This window comes from Pezoporus flaviventris, unplaced genomic scaffold (genome assembly GCF_033815535.1).
Source record: "Pezoporus flaviventris isolate CSIRO_AGI_PZ_B2104156 unplaced genomic scaffold, CSIRO_AGI_Pfla_v1 ptg000035l, whole genome shotgun sequence".
Classification (NCBI taxonomy): Eukaryota; Metazoa; Chordata; class Aves; order Psittaciformes; family Psittacidae; genus Pezoporus; species Pezoporus flaviventris.
In genome coordinates, this window is record NW_026892583.1 from 3,612,284 (window position 1) to 3,627,855 (window position 15,572).

The 15,572-nt window shown below is 46.3% G+C and overlaps 1 protein-coding gene across 3 annotated transcripts in view; it reads left to right on the top strand.

Annotated features, from left to right (window-relative positions):
• Nucleotides 1-15,572, top strand: part of LRP4 (LDL receptor related protein 4) — an 83,864-nt gene that overhangs the window by 64,215 nt on the left and 4,077 nt on the right. Inside the window, exons 15-38 of one of the 3 annotated variants that reach the window (XM_061462224.1) lie at nucleotides 150-326; nucleotides 861-986; nucleotides 1,681-1,889; nucleotides 2,486-2,567; nucleotides 3,212-3,317; nucleotides 4,332-4,533; nucleotides 4,854-5,043; nucleotides 5,291-5,422; nucleotides 6,067-6,207; nucleotides 6,571-6,657; nucleotides 6,861-7,032; nucleotides 7,116-7,278; nucleotides 7,516-7,741; nucleotides 9,086-9,389; nucleotides 9,718-9,936; nucleotides 10,241-10,375; nucleotides 10,547-10,655; nucleotides 10,985-11,129; nucleotides 11,619-11,732; nucleotides 12,119-12,236; nucleotides 13,209-13,276; nucleotides 13,891-13,978; nucleotides 14,435-14,576; nucleotides 15,134-15,202. In XM_061462224.1, coding sequence (XP_061318208.1) covers nucleotides 150-326; nucleotides 861-986; nucleotides 1,681-1,889; nucleotides 2,486-2,567; nucleotides 3,212-3,317; nucleotides 4,332-4,533; nucleotides 4,854-5,043; nucleotides 5,291-5,422; nucleotides 6,067-6,207; nucleotides 6,571-6,657; nucleotides 6,861-7,032; nucleotides 7,116-7,278; nucleotides 7,516-7,741; nucleotides 9,086-9,389; nucleotides 9,718-9,936; nucleotides 10,241-10,375; nucleotides 10,547-10,655; nucleotides 10,985-11,129; nucleotides 11,619-11,732; nucleotides 12,119-12,236; nucleotides 13,209-13,276; nucleotides 13,891-13,978; nucleotides 14,435-14,576; nucleotides 15,134-15,178 — 3,500 coding nt within the window. In that variant the 3' untranslated portion in view covers nucleotides 15,179-15,202. The remainder of the gene's footprint in view (nucleotides 1-149; nucleotides 327-860; nucleotides 987-1,680; nucleotides 1,890-2,485; nucleotides 2,568-3,211; nucleotides 3,318-4,331; nucleotides 4,534-4,853; nucleotides 5,044-5,290; nucleotides 5,423-6,066; nucleotides 6,208-6,570; nucleotides 6,658-6,860; nucleotides 7,033-7,115; nucleotides 7,279-7,515; nucleotides 7,742-9,085; nucleotides 9,390-9,717; nucleotides 9,937-10,240; nucleotides 10,376-10,546; nucleotides 10,656-10,984; nucleotides 11,130-11,618; nucleotides 11,733-12,118; nucleotides 12,237-13,208; nucleotides 13,277-13,890; nucleotides 13,979-14,434; nucleotides 14,577-15,133; nucleotides 15,203-15,572) is intronic. The other 2 variants (XM_061462221.1, XM_061462223.1) reach the window with 2 other exon arrangements.

The following is a 15,572-nucleotide window of genomic DNA, read 5'->3' on the forward strand; positions in this document are numbered from 1 at the left end:
GAATTTGTCTGTTGTATTAGCGTAAGGTGGGTTGTGCAGGTCGACTGTGGCAAGGCCCAACAAGCGGAGGAAAGAACTTCCCCTTGTCTCCCTGCTAGCCTGAGTCCTGTTGGACCTAATTATATCCCTGTATTGGATGTCTGTTACAGGCCTCCCACACCCATTTGCTATCACTGTGTTTGAGGACAGTTTGTACTGGACAGACTGGCACACCAAGAGCATCAACAGTGCCAACAAATTCACAGGCAAGAACCAGGAGATCATCCGCAACAAACTGCACTTCCCGATGGACATCCACACACTGCATCCTCAGCGCCAGCCAGCAGGTAACTGCAGAGAAGGTAGAGACCCATATGAGCTGCTAGACGACCTGCTGTCACCCACCACCCTGTAAAACAGGGAGATGGCAGGCCTGAACCCAGCCTATCGACACAGACACCACCTCTGCCCAGAGCTAGTGGAGAGCTTGCTCCATGTGGCAGTTCAGCCCTGGTAACCTGGTGTTAGGTGTTACCACAGCTCCCTCTGCTGCCACATGGAAGGAGAGACTTTTCAGTAGCAAACACTTGTGGCCTCTATCCAAGAACAGTTTTGGGAGGGGGAATAAATGGCAAATGGGCACTAGTAATGACTGACACCTTCCTTATTCCTTTTTAGTTGCCATAATCTAGAAGGGAATTGAGTTAAATGCTTTGTTTTAAAGTTGAGCCCTACAAATGGAGTTAATGCTTTAGTTTATGTTTCCTTAACCTCAATTAACCTCTGGGTAGACAAATTACAGGGTCTTGCCACTTTGGTTGGTGTTTATACTCTTTACTCTTTGCTTTATGCGTGGTTGTTTTTGTCTTTGGCTACTTGAGCAGGGAGAAACCGTTGTGGGGCCAACAACGGGGGCTGTACTCACCTCTGCCTGCCGAGCAGCAAGGGTTACACCTGCGCCTGCCCCACAGGCTTCCGCAAGACCAGCAGCCATGCCTGCGCCCAGAGTAAGTGAGGTGGGACCACAGCCTGCATGCTCGGATGTTCAGAGGGGGGCAGAGGGTTGGCAAGGGGAGTAAAAGCAGCATCAAGTTGTTTCCAAGGAGATGCAGCTGGATAGACTGAGTTAATAGTATTAAGGGCCCCACCAGAGGATGCTTCACCTTCTTGATGCATTCCCCTGCTCTGCAAGCCCTCACTAAGCTTGATGGGTGGGGATCCAGAGAAGCTCCATCTTTGCATCCTCATTTCAGGGCTGCTCTTGGTGCCACTCTACTTGTCACAGCTGATTGTTTCCCTAAAATGCCCATAGGAGCTGTGTCAGTGATGAACAAAAAGTCCAGTCCTCTTAATTGCCACAGTTTCTCTCAGTTTGCAGCCATGTGGAAGAATTAGGCCAACTGTCTCCTAGATTCTCACGAGCTGTTCTCAAATGGCTATTTGATTTGAGGGAGGTCTGAGCCATTCCTTGGTTGACTTTGTTTCCCCACCATAGGAAACAGCTCCCTACTACTGTGTCCCCACCCCTGCCCACCTATCCCACCCAGTGATGTTTTGCTACCAGTAAAATCCTGGGCTGTGACCTGCCAGTGAGAGGTGATGGAAATGGTTAAGGTTGGCTATAGCAGGGAATTGTCTGTGTCTATCACTGTGTTGTTGAACTTAGAGAAATTAAAAGAAGACCTTTCGACCTTTGATCAGGTCTTGACAAGTTCCTGCTTTTTGCCCGAAGGATGGACATCCGTCGGATCAGCTTTGACACAGATGACCTGTCAGATGATGTCATTCCCCTTGCTGATGTTCGCAGCGCTGTGGCTCTAGACTGGGACTCAAAGGATGACTATGTCTACTGGACAGACGTTAGCACCGACTCAATCAGCAGAGCAAAATGGGATGGATCGAGCCAGGAGGTACGGTGTTAACTATGTGTGGTCATCTAGCCAGGAATCTCCTTGAGCATCAGATTTGAAGGCACTGGGATACACTGGTCTTCTAAGGAGCTTCATTAGTTTGCCTGGTTCTTGCTCAGAAGAGCCCTGAGGTCACTGAACACTTCATAAACCAAGTTTGGTGCATGTTCCTGCTATGGCAAACCTTGAATTGGGACACAGAGCATGTTGAAGTTGTGAGCTGTTCTCAGTTCCTTTGTTGTAGCCCTAGAACCTGAAAGGAAGAAGTATTAAATCCTCTGTTACGTATCACATTTGGAACAAGAGCCATGCTCCTTGGGAATGCTTCTTGCACATGTCCTTAGGCTAATGTGCCACAGGGGAAAAGAGTTGAAAGTCTGGAGTTGCAGTTTGAACAGACTTGAAAAATAGATGTTTCTCCAAATATAAGACTAATTTGAACTTCTGAGTCCTTAATACTCTCTTGTATGGCATTGCTTTGCTTGGGCTTTTGCCTTTTGAAAGTTAGCATTGTTAGTGAATGGGTAACACATTGGCCAAGTGCTTACTCCTTAAGGTCTAATCTCACTAAGCACTTTTTCTTTCTTTTTATTTAGGTTGTAGTGGACACCAGCCTGGAAAGTCCAGCTGGACTGGCAATAGACTGGGTCACCAACAAGCTGTACTGGACTGATGCAGGTACCGGGATCTTCTGCTTTCCCTAGGCTTCTGTGTTCCTTATTAGTGATGAAAACTGGAAATCAGCTGGGTAGTTCTGTCTCATTTGAAGTTTGTCTGGTTTTTGTCTAGTAAAAAATGGAGTTTTTTGTGTGCTTCTAACAAAGTGGGAGTTGAGGTGGAATCCTCAGTTTAATTCTCTTTGCAGTATCCCCAGTACTAATTCTGTAGAAGGGGTTATAGTAGAAGTCAAGCACAACTGTTGTCTTGCATTTCTGTTTCTGTGCATTTACCTATCTTCCAACAGTGTATCTCAGGGTGCAGCAGGTACTGTTTGGAGGATGGTCCCTGCTGGAAAGTCATAGTTCAGATAGATCTAAGGGGGGTGATTCCTTTATAGCTGTTCTCTCATGCCCACATAGATACCTTGAGGCTTAGGAAAGAGCTGGTTTACATTCATACAGGACTCTGCGTCAGTGACAGCCACAGAGGTGACTTGAGAGGTCTGATGGCAGGTGACACTTTAAGCCACGTTTCTTACCTATCTTCCACCTATGAACAGATGGATGGAGAAAAAAAATGCATTGTTGTATAGATGGGTTTTGCCTTAGATCTCTGGAATCACAAGAACTTTGATGTCTTATTCTCTTTCTGGACTTCTGTAGGAACAGATCGGATAGAAGTCTCCAACACAGATGGGACCATGAGAACTGTTCTGATATGGGAGAACCTAGACAGACCAAGAGATATCGTGGTGGATCCTGTTGAAGGGTGAGAGATTCTTTCTTCTGGAATGACATGGTGATTCTTGCATGTCTAAACAAGTTCAGGCTTTTTGGTTTTCTGCAGTTGTCTTTCTGTGGTGCCATTGTTCTCCATCCTGCCAAAGACTGAAATTAGAGACCTGATTTTGGATGCTAGTGGAACAAGATAAGCAGGGATAATTATTGCTTGTTATCCTGTAGAGCTTGCAGGAGCTGGCTGGAGTTTTCATTTGGTTGTTCTGGGGACAATAAGTAAAGATGTGGTACACAACCTGTTGCAAATGAGGCCATCTAGATCCTTTCTGTTTCTTTATTTCACATCTATGTTGGATTTGTGTTCAGGCTCTCTGCTTATCAACCAGAGTTAAGTCAGAAGGATGTCCTCATAGAATCACAGAATACTTAATGTTGGAAAGGACCTTAAGATCATCTAGTTCCAACTCCCCATGCCATGGAGTGAATTGCTGTTGATGTCAAGCACAGTTGTGGCCTCTTGGCCTCAAAACCCTCTTTCAGGGTATTGAGGGATCAGCTGTGGCATGGACAGCAAACCTGAGTAGAGTAACAGATTTTGCTTCTGAACCATAAGACCTTGTGGATCTGGGGTGGGGTGAATAGGAGAAAGCTTTCCAGCCATTGCTTTAGAAATGCTGAAGGTATTGAATAAAGGCATGCTATTCGTTCCTTGAATGGGTTACTGGAAGACCAGTGCAGCAAGAGTGTAAAGAGCAAATAGTGGAGACTGGTAAATAATTGGTCAATTTTTAGAGCTTGAACTATTATCTTGAACTTTTTCCTCCTTGTTGTAATTAGGCCAGCCCATGGGCAGTACAAGGTATATAAATTTGAGTATGATCCTTAGGTACAGGAACCCAAGGCTGACCATAAGTACAATGTTAACCCAATGCTGCTTCCTGCTAGGGCCTGAAGGCACCAGGCTCCCTTGCGTCTCTGGCACTGCTTGGCTGTAGTGGCAGTGAAGGAATATGGACACTCAACTTCTGTCTGGGCTTGTGTTCAGGTTCATGTACTGGACTGACTGGGGAGCCAGCCCCAAGATTGAGCGTGCTGGTATGGATGCCTCAAACCGCCTGGTGATCATTTCCTCCAACCTGACATGGCCCAACGGCCTGGCCATTGACTACGAGTCACAGCGCTTGTACTGGGCAGATGCAGGCATGAAGACCATCGAGTATGCCAGTCTGGATGGAAGCAACAGGAAGGTAAGGGAGCCATTTTTGAGGAGGGTGTCTGGGAGCCTGAGGCGTAAGTCTTAGAGCACAGAGCGCTGATGGCCCCTGCCTCTTTCTCCAGTTGAAAGTGAAATCTCCAAATCAAGACATGCTGGGCTGCTTTCACTGGGAGAGAAATGCTCCCCGTGCAAACTCCGTTTGAGGGGAACCTCCTTTCGAGGGCTGATGTTCCCCATCACTCTCCTTTTGCTGTGACTGTGCATTATGATGTTGAGAGGGGGCAAGGGAAGCCTTTTCCCCTTAGTGACTTCTTAGTAATGTTTCTTTGGGGCTGGGGGTAATCTGACCAGGTGCTGATTGGGAGCAATCTGCCTCACCCCTTTGGACTTACTCTTTATGGCGAGAGAATCTACTGGACAGACTGGCAGGCCAAAAGCATCCAGAGTGCAGATAGAAGGACTGGGCAGGCTCGGGAAACGCTGCAGGACAATCTGGAGAATCTTATGGATATTCATGTTTTCCACCGACACAGGCCACCAGGTACAGAGCTCACCCCAGCCCACACTGAGCCTTGCTCAGGCTCTAGTATATGGCACAGCTCTCCTGCAAGGAGCTGACCTGTCTGTCAGCCCTCAGTGCCTTAAATCTCTGGGTGGGATATGACAGCATGAGAACAACTCTTGGCTTGGTATTTAAGGGCATTCTAGAATGCATTTCTGTAGCTGTCACACCACTTTTTTTTTGCTTGTGCTACTGGCTTATGGATTTCTCATCCTCTTTCCTATAGTACATACAGCGTGTGAAGTTGGCAATGGAGGCTGCAGTCACCTGTGCCTGTTGGCACCTCTTCCAAAAGGTTACAGCTGTACCTGCCCTACTGGGATCAACCTGCAATCTGATGGCAAGACCTGCTCCCCTGGTTAGTCCTCTCTGTAGGGTTCTCACTGAAGTTTTGTATCACAGCTGCCTTTTGCTCCTGTCTTGTTAGAGAACAGGGTTCACTTTGATGTGCTTATCTGTTTTATCCCCTGGAAAACCCATTTGATTCCTGTACCTTCAATTTGAGTTAGAATTACTATGAAGAAACTTACTGATACTGGATTGATGCAGAACAAATATGTCTTGAAATTATGTTGGGCAGCTAAAGCAGATGTCACATTTTCCCCTATACTTGTGCTTCAGTCTTGAGAGGGATTCTTTTTTATCTACAAGGTGCTATGTTCTATAAGGTCTGTACACATTCCTGCCATGGACCCTCTGTTTGAGGAAGACGCTTGACTTCAGGCCATGGTATATTCACTCTTTTCCTTATTACTTCTAATTCCCATTTCCATATGAGCAGAAGTAACTTCTATGAGTTCACTCATTTTCAACTTGGATGTAAAGAACCTTTCAGTAACGCTCAGTAAAGTTTTTGTACCTGGAGCCCCATAAGCTGAGATGTGTCTGAGACTTCCCTTTTCCACTGAAGTGGATGTCACCTTCAGAATGGTCAGTTGATGATGCCTACAGTTGGCTGAACTTGTTCCTCACTGATACCTGTCCATTTTCACCTCTCTGCAGGAATGACCAGCTTTCTGATCTTTGCCAGAAGGACTGACATCCGCATGGTGTCTCTGGATATTCCCTACTTTGCAGATGTTGTTGTTTCGGTCAATGTCACCATGAAGAACACCATTGCAATTGGAGTGGATCCTCGTGAAGGTCTGAACTTCTTAATGTATCTGACTGTTTGAAAGGCAACAAGTGACTTCATAGCTAAATATCTGGATAGAGATCCAGGTGCAGATCTTACTGTAGGTTGTAAATTTGTGTAGGTTTTTATCTCCTATGTGCTGCAGATATTCCTTTCTAGTCCGGAAAGGAATGTCCAGATAGGAAAATACTAGCTATCATCTAGCTATCACTCTAACTTAATAGTCTTATGCTGCTGATATTCCCGTTTTGAATGGTGCTAGCTGGTAGTCAGACCTGGATCTGGTTTTTAAGGAGTTTACTGTTTGGTTGTTGGGATTTGGTTTGGTTTTGTTGTGGGCTTCTTAGAAGTTTCTTTCTCCTTCCACCCAGGAAAGGTTTACTGGTCAGACAGCACACTGCGGAAAATCAGCCGGGCTGCCCTTGATGGCTCACAGTTTGAGGACATCATCACTACAGGTAAGAGAGAGTTTGGCCTGGGAGCCTCTTGCCTCCATGCAGCATGAAAAGAGTGGTTCTCTGCTACCCTGCTAGAATAATCTTTAAGTCTTCAGTGGAAGGGCAAGCAAAGCTAAAGCAACTGCCTCATGAGGTGCACAAGGGGAATACCAGAACTCCTGGCTAAGCTGGGAGGATACCAGTACACCTTTCTGTTTTCTCAGGTCTTTTGACTACTGATGGGCTGGCTGTGGATGCTATTGGCAGGAAGATGTATTGGACAGATACAGGAACAAACCGGATTGAAGTGGGCAACCTCGACGGCTCCATGAGGAAAGTCTTGGTCTGGCAGAACCTGGACAGCCCCCGGGCAATAGCTTTATACCATGAGATGGGGTCAGTGTTGTCAAGAGGCTATGTAGGGATTAGAACAGGACTTTTGACTTCCGTTTCCATAATAGTTGCTGGCTTTTCCCCAGGTATATGTACTGGACAGACTGGGGTGAGAACGCCAAGCTGGAACGCTCTGGAATGGATGGCTCTGGACGTGTGGTGTTGATCAGCAACAACCTGGGCTGGCCTAATGGACTGGCAGTGGATAAGGCTGGATCCCAGCTGCTCTGGGCTGATGCACACACTGAGGTCCGATTCTGTTCTTAAGCAGGGTTTGTTCTTGGGTCTTTGTTAGCCTGGAGGCTGTTTTAAAGCTCTTGAGCAAGCTATCAAAAGAGAGAGGGGTACATAAGCTTTTCTGAGTTTATGGGGAGGGTGCACTTGAGTAGTATCATTTGTTTAGCCTGTTTCCCACTCAACCTAGTAACTGCTAGCAAGAGGATCAGTGTTTTGATTATGGAGCTGATGTTTTACTTCTTTATTTAGCGGATTGAGGCTGCAGACCTCAATGGTGCGAACCGCCACACCTTGCTGTCCCCAGTGCAACATCCCTATGGCCTCACTTTGCTGGACTCTTACATCTACTGGACTGACTGGCAAACTCGCAGCATTCACAGGGCTGACAAGGACACTGGTGCCAATGTCATCTTGGTGAGGGCAAACCTGCCTGGCCTCATGGACATTCAAGCTGTTGACAGGGCACGGCCCCTGGGTGAGTTGCTCGGCTGCTCCCAAAGCAGTGGGTGTCTGTGGTAACTAGGGCAGCCCCTTAGAGCTGTCACTGAAGAGAGTTGTTTGGTGTAAAGCATGAGTGATAGAGTAACTGCTCAAAAATCAGCTTTTCTTTTCTTTTTTCCCCTTGTTTAACTGTTTTTGCACTTCTCCCTGTTTATCCAGCTCCGTAGATCTGATGTTTGCTTATTACTGCATATCTTTTCCCCACTTCATCCCATTTCCTTCGCTGGCCTGCACTGACATCCTCACACACAGCAGAGCCACTTTCTTAGGACAACTGAATGAGTCATGCCCTATTAGGCTTCATCAGAGTTTACTGGCATTGGACAGTTTCCCTTTTTTAACTGCAAAAGGCACTGATTCCTCTTATGCTGGTTTAAACCTGATTTCAAGTTCTAGCCTCTTTTTCTCATCTTCCCATCTGCCACTTCCCTCTAGAAAATCTCTGCTTCTTTAGTTGTTCATAATATACATCATGCTCTCCGACTATTCTGTGCCAGAGTCGGATTCCTTATGTTACTGTCTGGGGATCCTGTACGACCCCATCTTGCCTCCTTGCTTGTCAGTGGGAGTTGCTTTGTGCTGTGGCTTCATTTTGTTGGAAATTCCCCAATGCATGCTTCTACAGAAAACTCTGTGCTGCTTCTCCTGTGGCTCCTAACAGCAGAACATCACCCTTGACAGTATAACTTTACAATATAGCTTAAAGCTAACCAAAACTCAAGCCATCATGTCCCTGCTGTCTTCTTCCCACTCCCTGCACCTCTCTTCTGGGTTTATCCCCTCCTAGTAAATAGATGTTGGGGGTTTTTCAATTAAAAAGAAGAAGATATGACCCTAATATGTCAGGCACTTTGAGCAGGCTTCTCTGATGCCTTTGTTTACTTGCCACTGTGTGAGCTAAGTTGAAACAGAAGCTTCTTTGTCAGCCTGGCCTCTGGTGCATTGTCACGCTGCTTCCCCACAGGGTTGGGTCTTTCTGTCAGCATTACCATTTGCAGCAATAATAAAGCTAAACTGCAGTTGTGTGAATCTATCAGCATTTGGTTGTTCCTTTTTACATGGGAAAGCTCTGATTAGCAAGGAATGCAGGTCAAGATTTTGCTCCTAATGCTCCCCCTTCTGTGCGTTCCTGTTCACCTTGCCCAGTGCCCATACCCACCATGAATCTTGGAGGAGAAGGAGGCAGTCTCTGTATGAAGGGCTGTAGCAAGGCTGGGATGGTTAGGATGAATTCAGCTACCAGCAAGTTGTGCATGTATATAGCCTTTAAAATAAACCTTTGCTCTGTGGGATCATTAAACTTTCCCTATTTCTAAAGGCTTCAATAAATGTGGAGTTCGTAATGGTGGCTGCTCCCACCTTTGCTTGCCTCACCCCACTGGCTTCTCCTGTGCCTGCCCCACTGGCATCCAGCTGAAGAGAGATGAGCAGACGTGTGACTCTTCTCCAGAGACCTACCTACTTTTCTCCAGCCGTGCTTCCATCCGTCGCATCTCTCTGGATACCAGTGACCACACAGATGTGCACATCCCTGTCCCTGAGCTGAACAACGTCATTTCCCTGGACTATGATAGTGTGGATGGCAAGATTTACTACACAGATGTATTTCTTGATGTCATCAGGTGGGTGCCAGTCATCTGCTTGGCCAGTGCCCAGGTTACCCAGATGCTTGTGCTGGTTGTGCCACAGTGAGCTGTGAAGTGTGCCAGTAAGCTGGGGAGACTGAGATGATGGCAGTATGCCAGTGCTTACACCTTGTCTTTGGTACACAGCATCATGTGTATCGCTGAACCAAATGCTGAAGGTGTGTTTAACCTGCTGGAGACTACTGGGGAGAAAAGGTGTTTGGGAGATAGCAGTATGAGGTGGCCCTGTGGTTAATGGGGATCATACATGGAGGTGTGGGAGATTGCCATTCCTCACTGCCATTTGTCATTGATTTCCATCCAGACGGTCTGATTTGAATGGCAGCAACATGGAAACTGTTATTGGCCAGGGCCTGAAGACTACAGATGGCCTGGCAGTGGACTGGGTTGCCAGGAACCTCTACTGGACAGACACAGGACGCAATACCATAGAAGTAGCTAGACTGGATGGAAGCTCCAGGAAAGTGCTGATCAATAACAGCCTGGATGAGCCCCGAGCCATTGCTGTCTTTCCCAAGAAGGGGTAAGTATGGGGTACTGGTGGGGCAGGGAGAAGGGCTGTGCAGAGGCAGATTGAAGAGGGAGTTGTGGGATGAAGGAGAGATGTGCCATTTGGATCTGCAGGTACCAGCAAGGGGCTGGCTCTAAGTGACAGACGTAATCAAGCAAACAGTGAATTTGAAGGTTGGGCAGGTAGCTGGAAAATGCAAGCTGCAGGCCACATGATCTTCTTTGAACCTGAAAAATCAGTTAATGGCAGTTTAATTCATAACTGAAACTGCCCTTAGGCTAAATGGTCTTCTTATACTTGCATTTTATCTCTTCAGGTATCTCTTCTGGACAGATTGGGGTCACATTGCTAAAATTGAACGGGCAAACTTGGATGGCTCTGAACGTAAAATCCTGATTAACACTGACCTAGGGTGGCCCAATGGATTGACTTTGGATTATGACACCAGGAGGTGAAAGATTGTCTTCTGTTTGCATAGGGTTAAGGGATGTAATGAAGTTTTTTAGCTTGGCTTATGAGTAGCATCGTGGGTTTGGGTTTGCTTTTTTGTCTGATCCATCTTGACTAGAAAGTGAAAAGGGATCGTATAGATGCAAGCTCACCTCTTTCCGTGTTCCTCCAGGATTTACTGGGTGGATGCGCATCTTGATCGCATAGAGAGTTGTGACCTCCATGGGAAGCTACGGCAAGTGTTGGTCAGCCAAGTGTCACATCCTTTTGCTCTGACACAGGTAAGAAGATTTTCCTGCTGCCACCGTTCTCCCCGGTGTGTTGATGAGTTTGGACAGTGGAGCCTGGGGACAGGGAACTGATACAGTCTGGGGAAACCAAGATAGCTGAGGGGACAGTACTTAACTCTTCTGTGGAGCTAACAAAGGAAGTTTGTCCGAACTCCTGTGGGGTGTAGACAGTCATTTTCTTTATGGTAAAACAGGAAGGGGTTGAAAAGGCCTTTGTTTGGGGCCTTCTGCCACTGGGATGGTTTCTTTATGGATATCCTGTGCCTTCGTGGCTAACCATGCTAATGGCTGTGCTTTTACTTTGCTGTCTCCCTGAGCAGCAGGATAGGTGGATATACTGGACTGACTGGCAAACCAAATCTATCCAGAGAGTGGACAAATACTCGGGGCGGAACAAAGAGACAGTCCTGGCCAATGTTGAGGGACTGATGGATATCATTGTGGTTTCCCCTCAGAGACAGACAGGTAAATAGGAGTACCTTGATTCAGGCAAATGCTCATTGCAGACAGAAGGATGTTTAACAACTGTGCTACTGTAAGTGTCAAGACAGAATCCTTTCTTAGACTGTTAATGCATTTTCCCTGTGCACATTCCATGTCTGCCTATGACATTTCAGTCAAGTACTTCTTAATGGTGTTTTGTTACAGCTTTGATTAGCTAATGTCACTTTCTGCGTTGTTCATCTGACATTGTGTTAAAACAGAAGAATGTGAGCTTTTGGGGTTTTAGTCTCTGCAGCTGTGCTGACTGGGTTCCTGTCTAATGATTTACAGTGCCTTCCTTTCAAGACTGCCTTAATCCTACCAGTGTCTGCCTATTGTCATCACTTTCTTATCAGTCAGATGAAGAGCATGTGCCAGAAAGCGTCTCTGGCTGAGCAGGAAAAAGGGTTGTTACTCTGAGCTCCAACCTGGTCCATGCAACCTATTTAGAAAGCTGCTTGTTCCTTCCAGGTTCTAATGCTTGTGGAGTGAACAATGGAGGCTGCACACACCTCTGCTTCGCCAGAGCTTCTGACTTCGTCTGCGCGTGTCCGGATGAGCCAGATGGGCGGCCCTGTTCTACCAGTGAGTTTACTGAGTGTCAAAGGGGTAATAGCTTCCAAAGCTGTCCAGTGTATAAAACTTCATATATTGGAAATAAGGTGGTTGTGAGCAATAAAGCCTTCTTATGTCTTGTCTGCTGACAGACTGGGTCTGAGATGGGAAAGCTGCTCATCTGGGCCATTTCAGAAGCAATCTGTAGCTTACCAGACTTGTTCATCTGTCCCACGAAGTTGAGGTTTCTGCTTATCTGCCATTTCAGAAACAATCTGTAGCTTACCAGACTTGTTCATCTGTCCCACAAAGTTGAGGTTTCTGCTTATCTGCCATTTCAGAAACAATCTGTAGCTTACCAGACTTGTTCATCTGTCCCACAAAGTTGAGGTTCTGTTTATTTTTCTCTGTTCTAGTTCCTGGTGTGGTGCCCTTTGGTCCTGAACCCACCAGTGTGAGAGAGAGAAGTCAGACACCACCTGGCAGAGTAGGTACCTCAACAACCAAACCTCTCACGCCTGCAGTGGAAGGAAAGTAAGTGCTCTTGTTTCCTTGGAACTGGGATGTGAAAGTCACAGCTTGTACAAGGTGCAACATATAAGCCCCCTCTGGTTGTCATCATCCGGATAATACCTGTCCCTAGCCAAAAGAGGCTATTCCAGCTCCAGGCTTCACATTCCTAATGGGAAAACCATTCTGATAAAGAATGCAGAACACTGTTGAGCTGGCAAGAAAGAAGTGCAGAGATCTTTCTGTCTGTTCTATTGAAATGTTGTCTAGCCTGACTGTGCTGAAGTGTTAAAATCCTCCCGAGACCATGAATTCAGTTGATAGATTTTTTTTTTAACTCCTAATTTTGACAACTTATTTCTGAAAGGAGGAGGAGGGAGTCTGTTCATTTAATTTACTGGGGGAACTCAAACCTGACTCAGATGTCTGAGGAAGTGCTTCTGCTCTGATCACAAAGGAATAGCTTCTTTGGGGCAGAACAGAACCTTTGCAGCTCTAACATTCAGGTTACAATGCAGGTAGTTAAGAGGCCTTCTGTAAATTCCCTGCAGCCTGCTATTCCTACTGCCCAGTAAAACAAAGGAAGTTCTGGCTGGGTTATTTACAGGGCAAAGCTTCTGCTTTGTTGGGTATGATGTATTAGACAGAAAGATCTTTGTGCGGACATTAGGATGTTTTTGCTGCAGCACTGATGCTGAAATCTGTGCTCTCGTGTATGTGTACACCTGTGTACCTGAGAGGCAAATCTAGAATGACTTGGACATAAAGATATTGCAGACCTACAACTGATACATACATCCACACCACCCTCTCCCCATATATGTGGCCCCCCTCCTCTGGATACACAATACTGAAGAGGAGAAAGGAAGGCTCCCATTGTTGAACTGGAAATGGAAATGGAAGAGATATCAGTGCTACCCAGTGCCATCCTGTCTTTTGGTGCCTTTGATACTGTTGATGCTGCTTCCAGTAACTAATTGTCCTTCTGTCCTTCAGCTGCTCTGACAAAGATGCTAGGCGAGGCTTGTGTACCCACGCCAATGAGGCAGTGCTGGCAACCATGGGTGAGTTGCTTTTCTTTAACTCTTTTCCACCAGGTTTTTCCTCCAGATGTGCCCATGGCCTTCCAGTCCATAGTGTCTGAAACTCAAATTTCAGAATTCAGACTTGAATTATTCAGATGTCCTCTGAGCAGAGCAAAGTGTGCCTAAGGATGGACATTGGTCATACACATTCATTAGCCTCTATGGGGAGTTTTCCAAAGGGCACTTTAGTTTGAAGAATAGTTTTCTTTCATCTCGTATCTCATCCACTGGGCTCTTCCCATTAATGATATACTCTTCCTTACCATTCCCTTTGTGTTTGGTTGAGGATGGCTGACTAGAGTAATTGTTTCCCACTGCAGGAGTAACCTGTCAGCAAAGGGGTCTAACTCATCCAGCCACACTACAAACATCTTGATGCGTCTTGGTCTGCTGGGGCCTGGGTGGAAGAAGGGTTATCATAAGTGTGGTTTCATCTGAAGCCAAACCCTCTGCTGAACCTTGGTGTACTGACATTTTACTTTACATACTTCTGTAGGGTATAAAATCCCTGTATTAGGTGTTACACCAAAGTCAGTGTTATCCAATGGAAGTGGAGAAGAGTGCATAAATTACCTTTGCTGTTTCCTTTTCAGGAGAAGGACTGCATGTCAGCTACATCATTGGAGGTCTTCTCAGCATCTTGTTTATTTTGCTGCTTATTGCTGCTTTAATTATATATAGGTAAGTGATCTTTTCCCCCCTTTCTTGGCCAAAAGTAAAAGCGAGGGTCGTAGGAGAAGAAAGCTCCTGAAAGCACTTCATCTTTCTTTGTCACTTACAATCCCTCTATTCCCCATTGGAAGCAGTGTTTAATGATTTGATTTGCAAGGTTTCAGCCCTGTGCAGGGCACGCAGCTCTAATATTTGAACCCTTAATGGCTAAATTTTCTGTAGAGACCTCATGAGTCATGGACAGGGGTGCGAGACAATTCACAGATAGCTTCACCAGTTACTGCCAGTACAGCTTTTGTGGTTACATGGCGGTGCTATACAGGTAGCTGAAAAGCCAGGTGAAGCCAGCATTCCCTCTCTGAGGGACAGTGAAGATTGCTGGAGCTTTCCCCTCACCGAGCACTTGGGAGGTTTGGATCCTGGCAGTAGGGCCCCATGTCTTTCCTGATATCTCTCTTCCTGTAGGCATAATAAGTCCAAGTTCACGGACCCTGGCCTGGGGAACCTCACCTACAGTAATCCCTCGTATCGGACATCTACCCAAGAGGTGAAGATTGAAGCAGTTCCCAAACCAACCATGTACAACCAGTTGTGCTATAAGAAAGAGGTAAGAGTTTTGCTGCTGAGGACACAGGAGCCACGTTCAAGCTGCTGTTGAGTATTACAGGCCTTTGTGAGTGTTGCAGCTTGTCAGCATTGATTTTTAGGATGTAGGTGGACAGCTGGAGTGAATTACTCAGATTTCTATGGAGATGACCCAGCAGCACTTCTTCCCCACTGAGCTGTAGTGAATTAGACCTGTCTTCAGCTCTCTGCTTCTTCCCAACTTCCACAGTGTCATATATTTCATTTGCATTGAGTGCTGCCCCTCAGAGTACCAGGAGTCAAAGGGAGTTGTCTTCCCTGGACACAGTCTGAGTTGGTGACTGTTGCACCAAGGTTGCTTTGGAAAGTCACCGGGGAGCCAGGCAGCTGGAAGGGCTTTGGTAACAAGAACATGGCTCCTGGCTGGGCACTGCCTGGAAGGGGTGGGATAGGGAGAAAACTGGAGCCCTTACTTAATGAAGCATTTTAAAGGCCCTGCAGACATCTGCCCTGGACAGGATGGAGAGGGCTTGATATGATACCTTGCAGCACTTCATTTCTCCTCTGTTTTCTCCTCAGAAGCTTTCCTATCACTCAGATAGCTTCTCATCTTCCCTCTTCTGATTTCCGTCCACATCCTCACATCAGGTATCACTACTCTGTGTTTGATCCTGCCTCCCTCACTCAAGCTCTGTTGTGTGGCTCAAGCACTGTCCCATACTAATTGTTCCTTCTTGTTTTCTCCCCTGCTTTTATGTCTCAGCTCTACTGTCTATCAAGAAAGTGTAGGTAATTTCCTGTGCCAGATCCTTCTGTCTTGGCTTTGGCTACTCATACTCAGTGTGTGAGATTTGGAAAAGATAATCTCTGTAGGACTATTCATAATGATCTGGTAGATAACTTACTTCCTTGAGCAGGGATCACAGCAAGACTTAGAGAGGAGAGTTTTCCCTGCTTTTATTTTTCCAAAGGTATTGTCCAATAGATTTCCCAAACTTTCCTGCCATTTTAGGCTTTA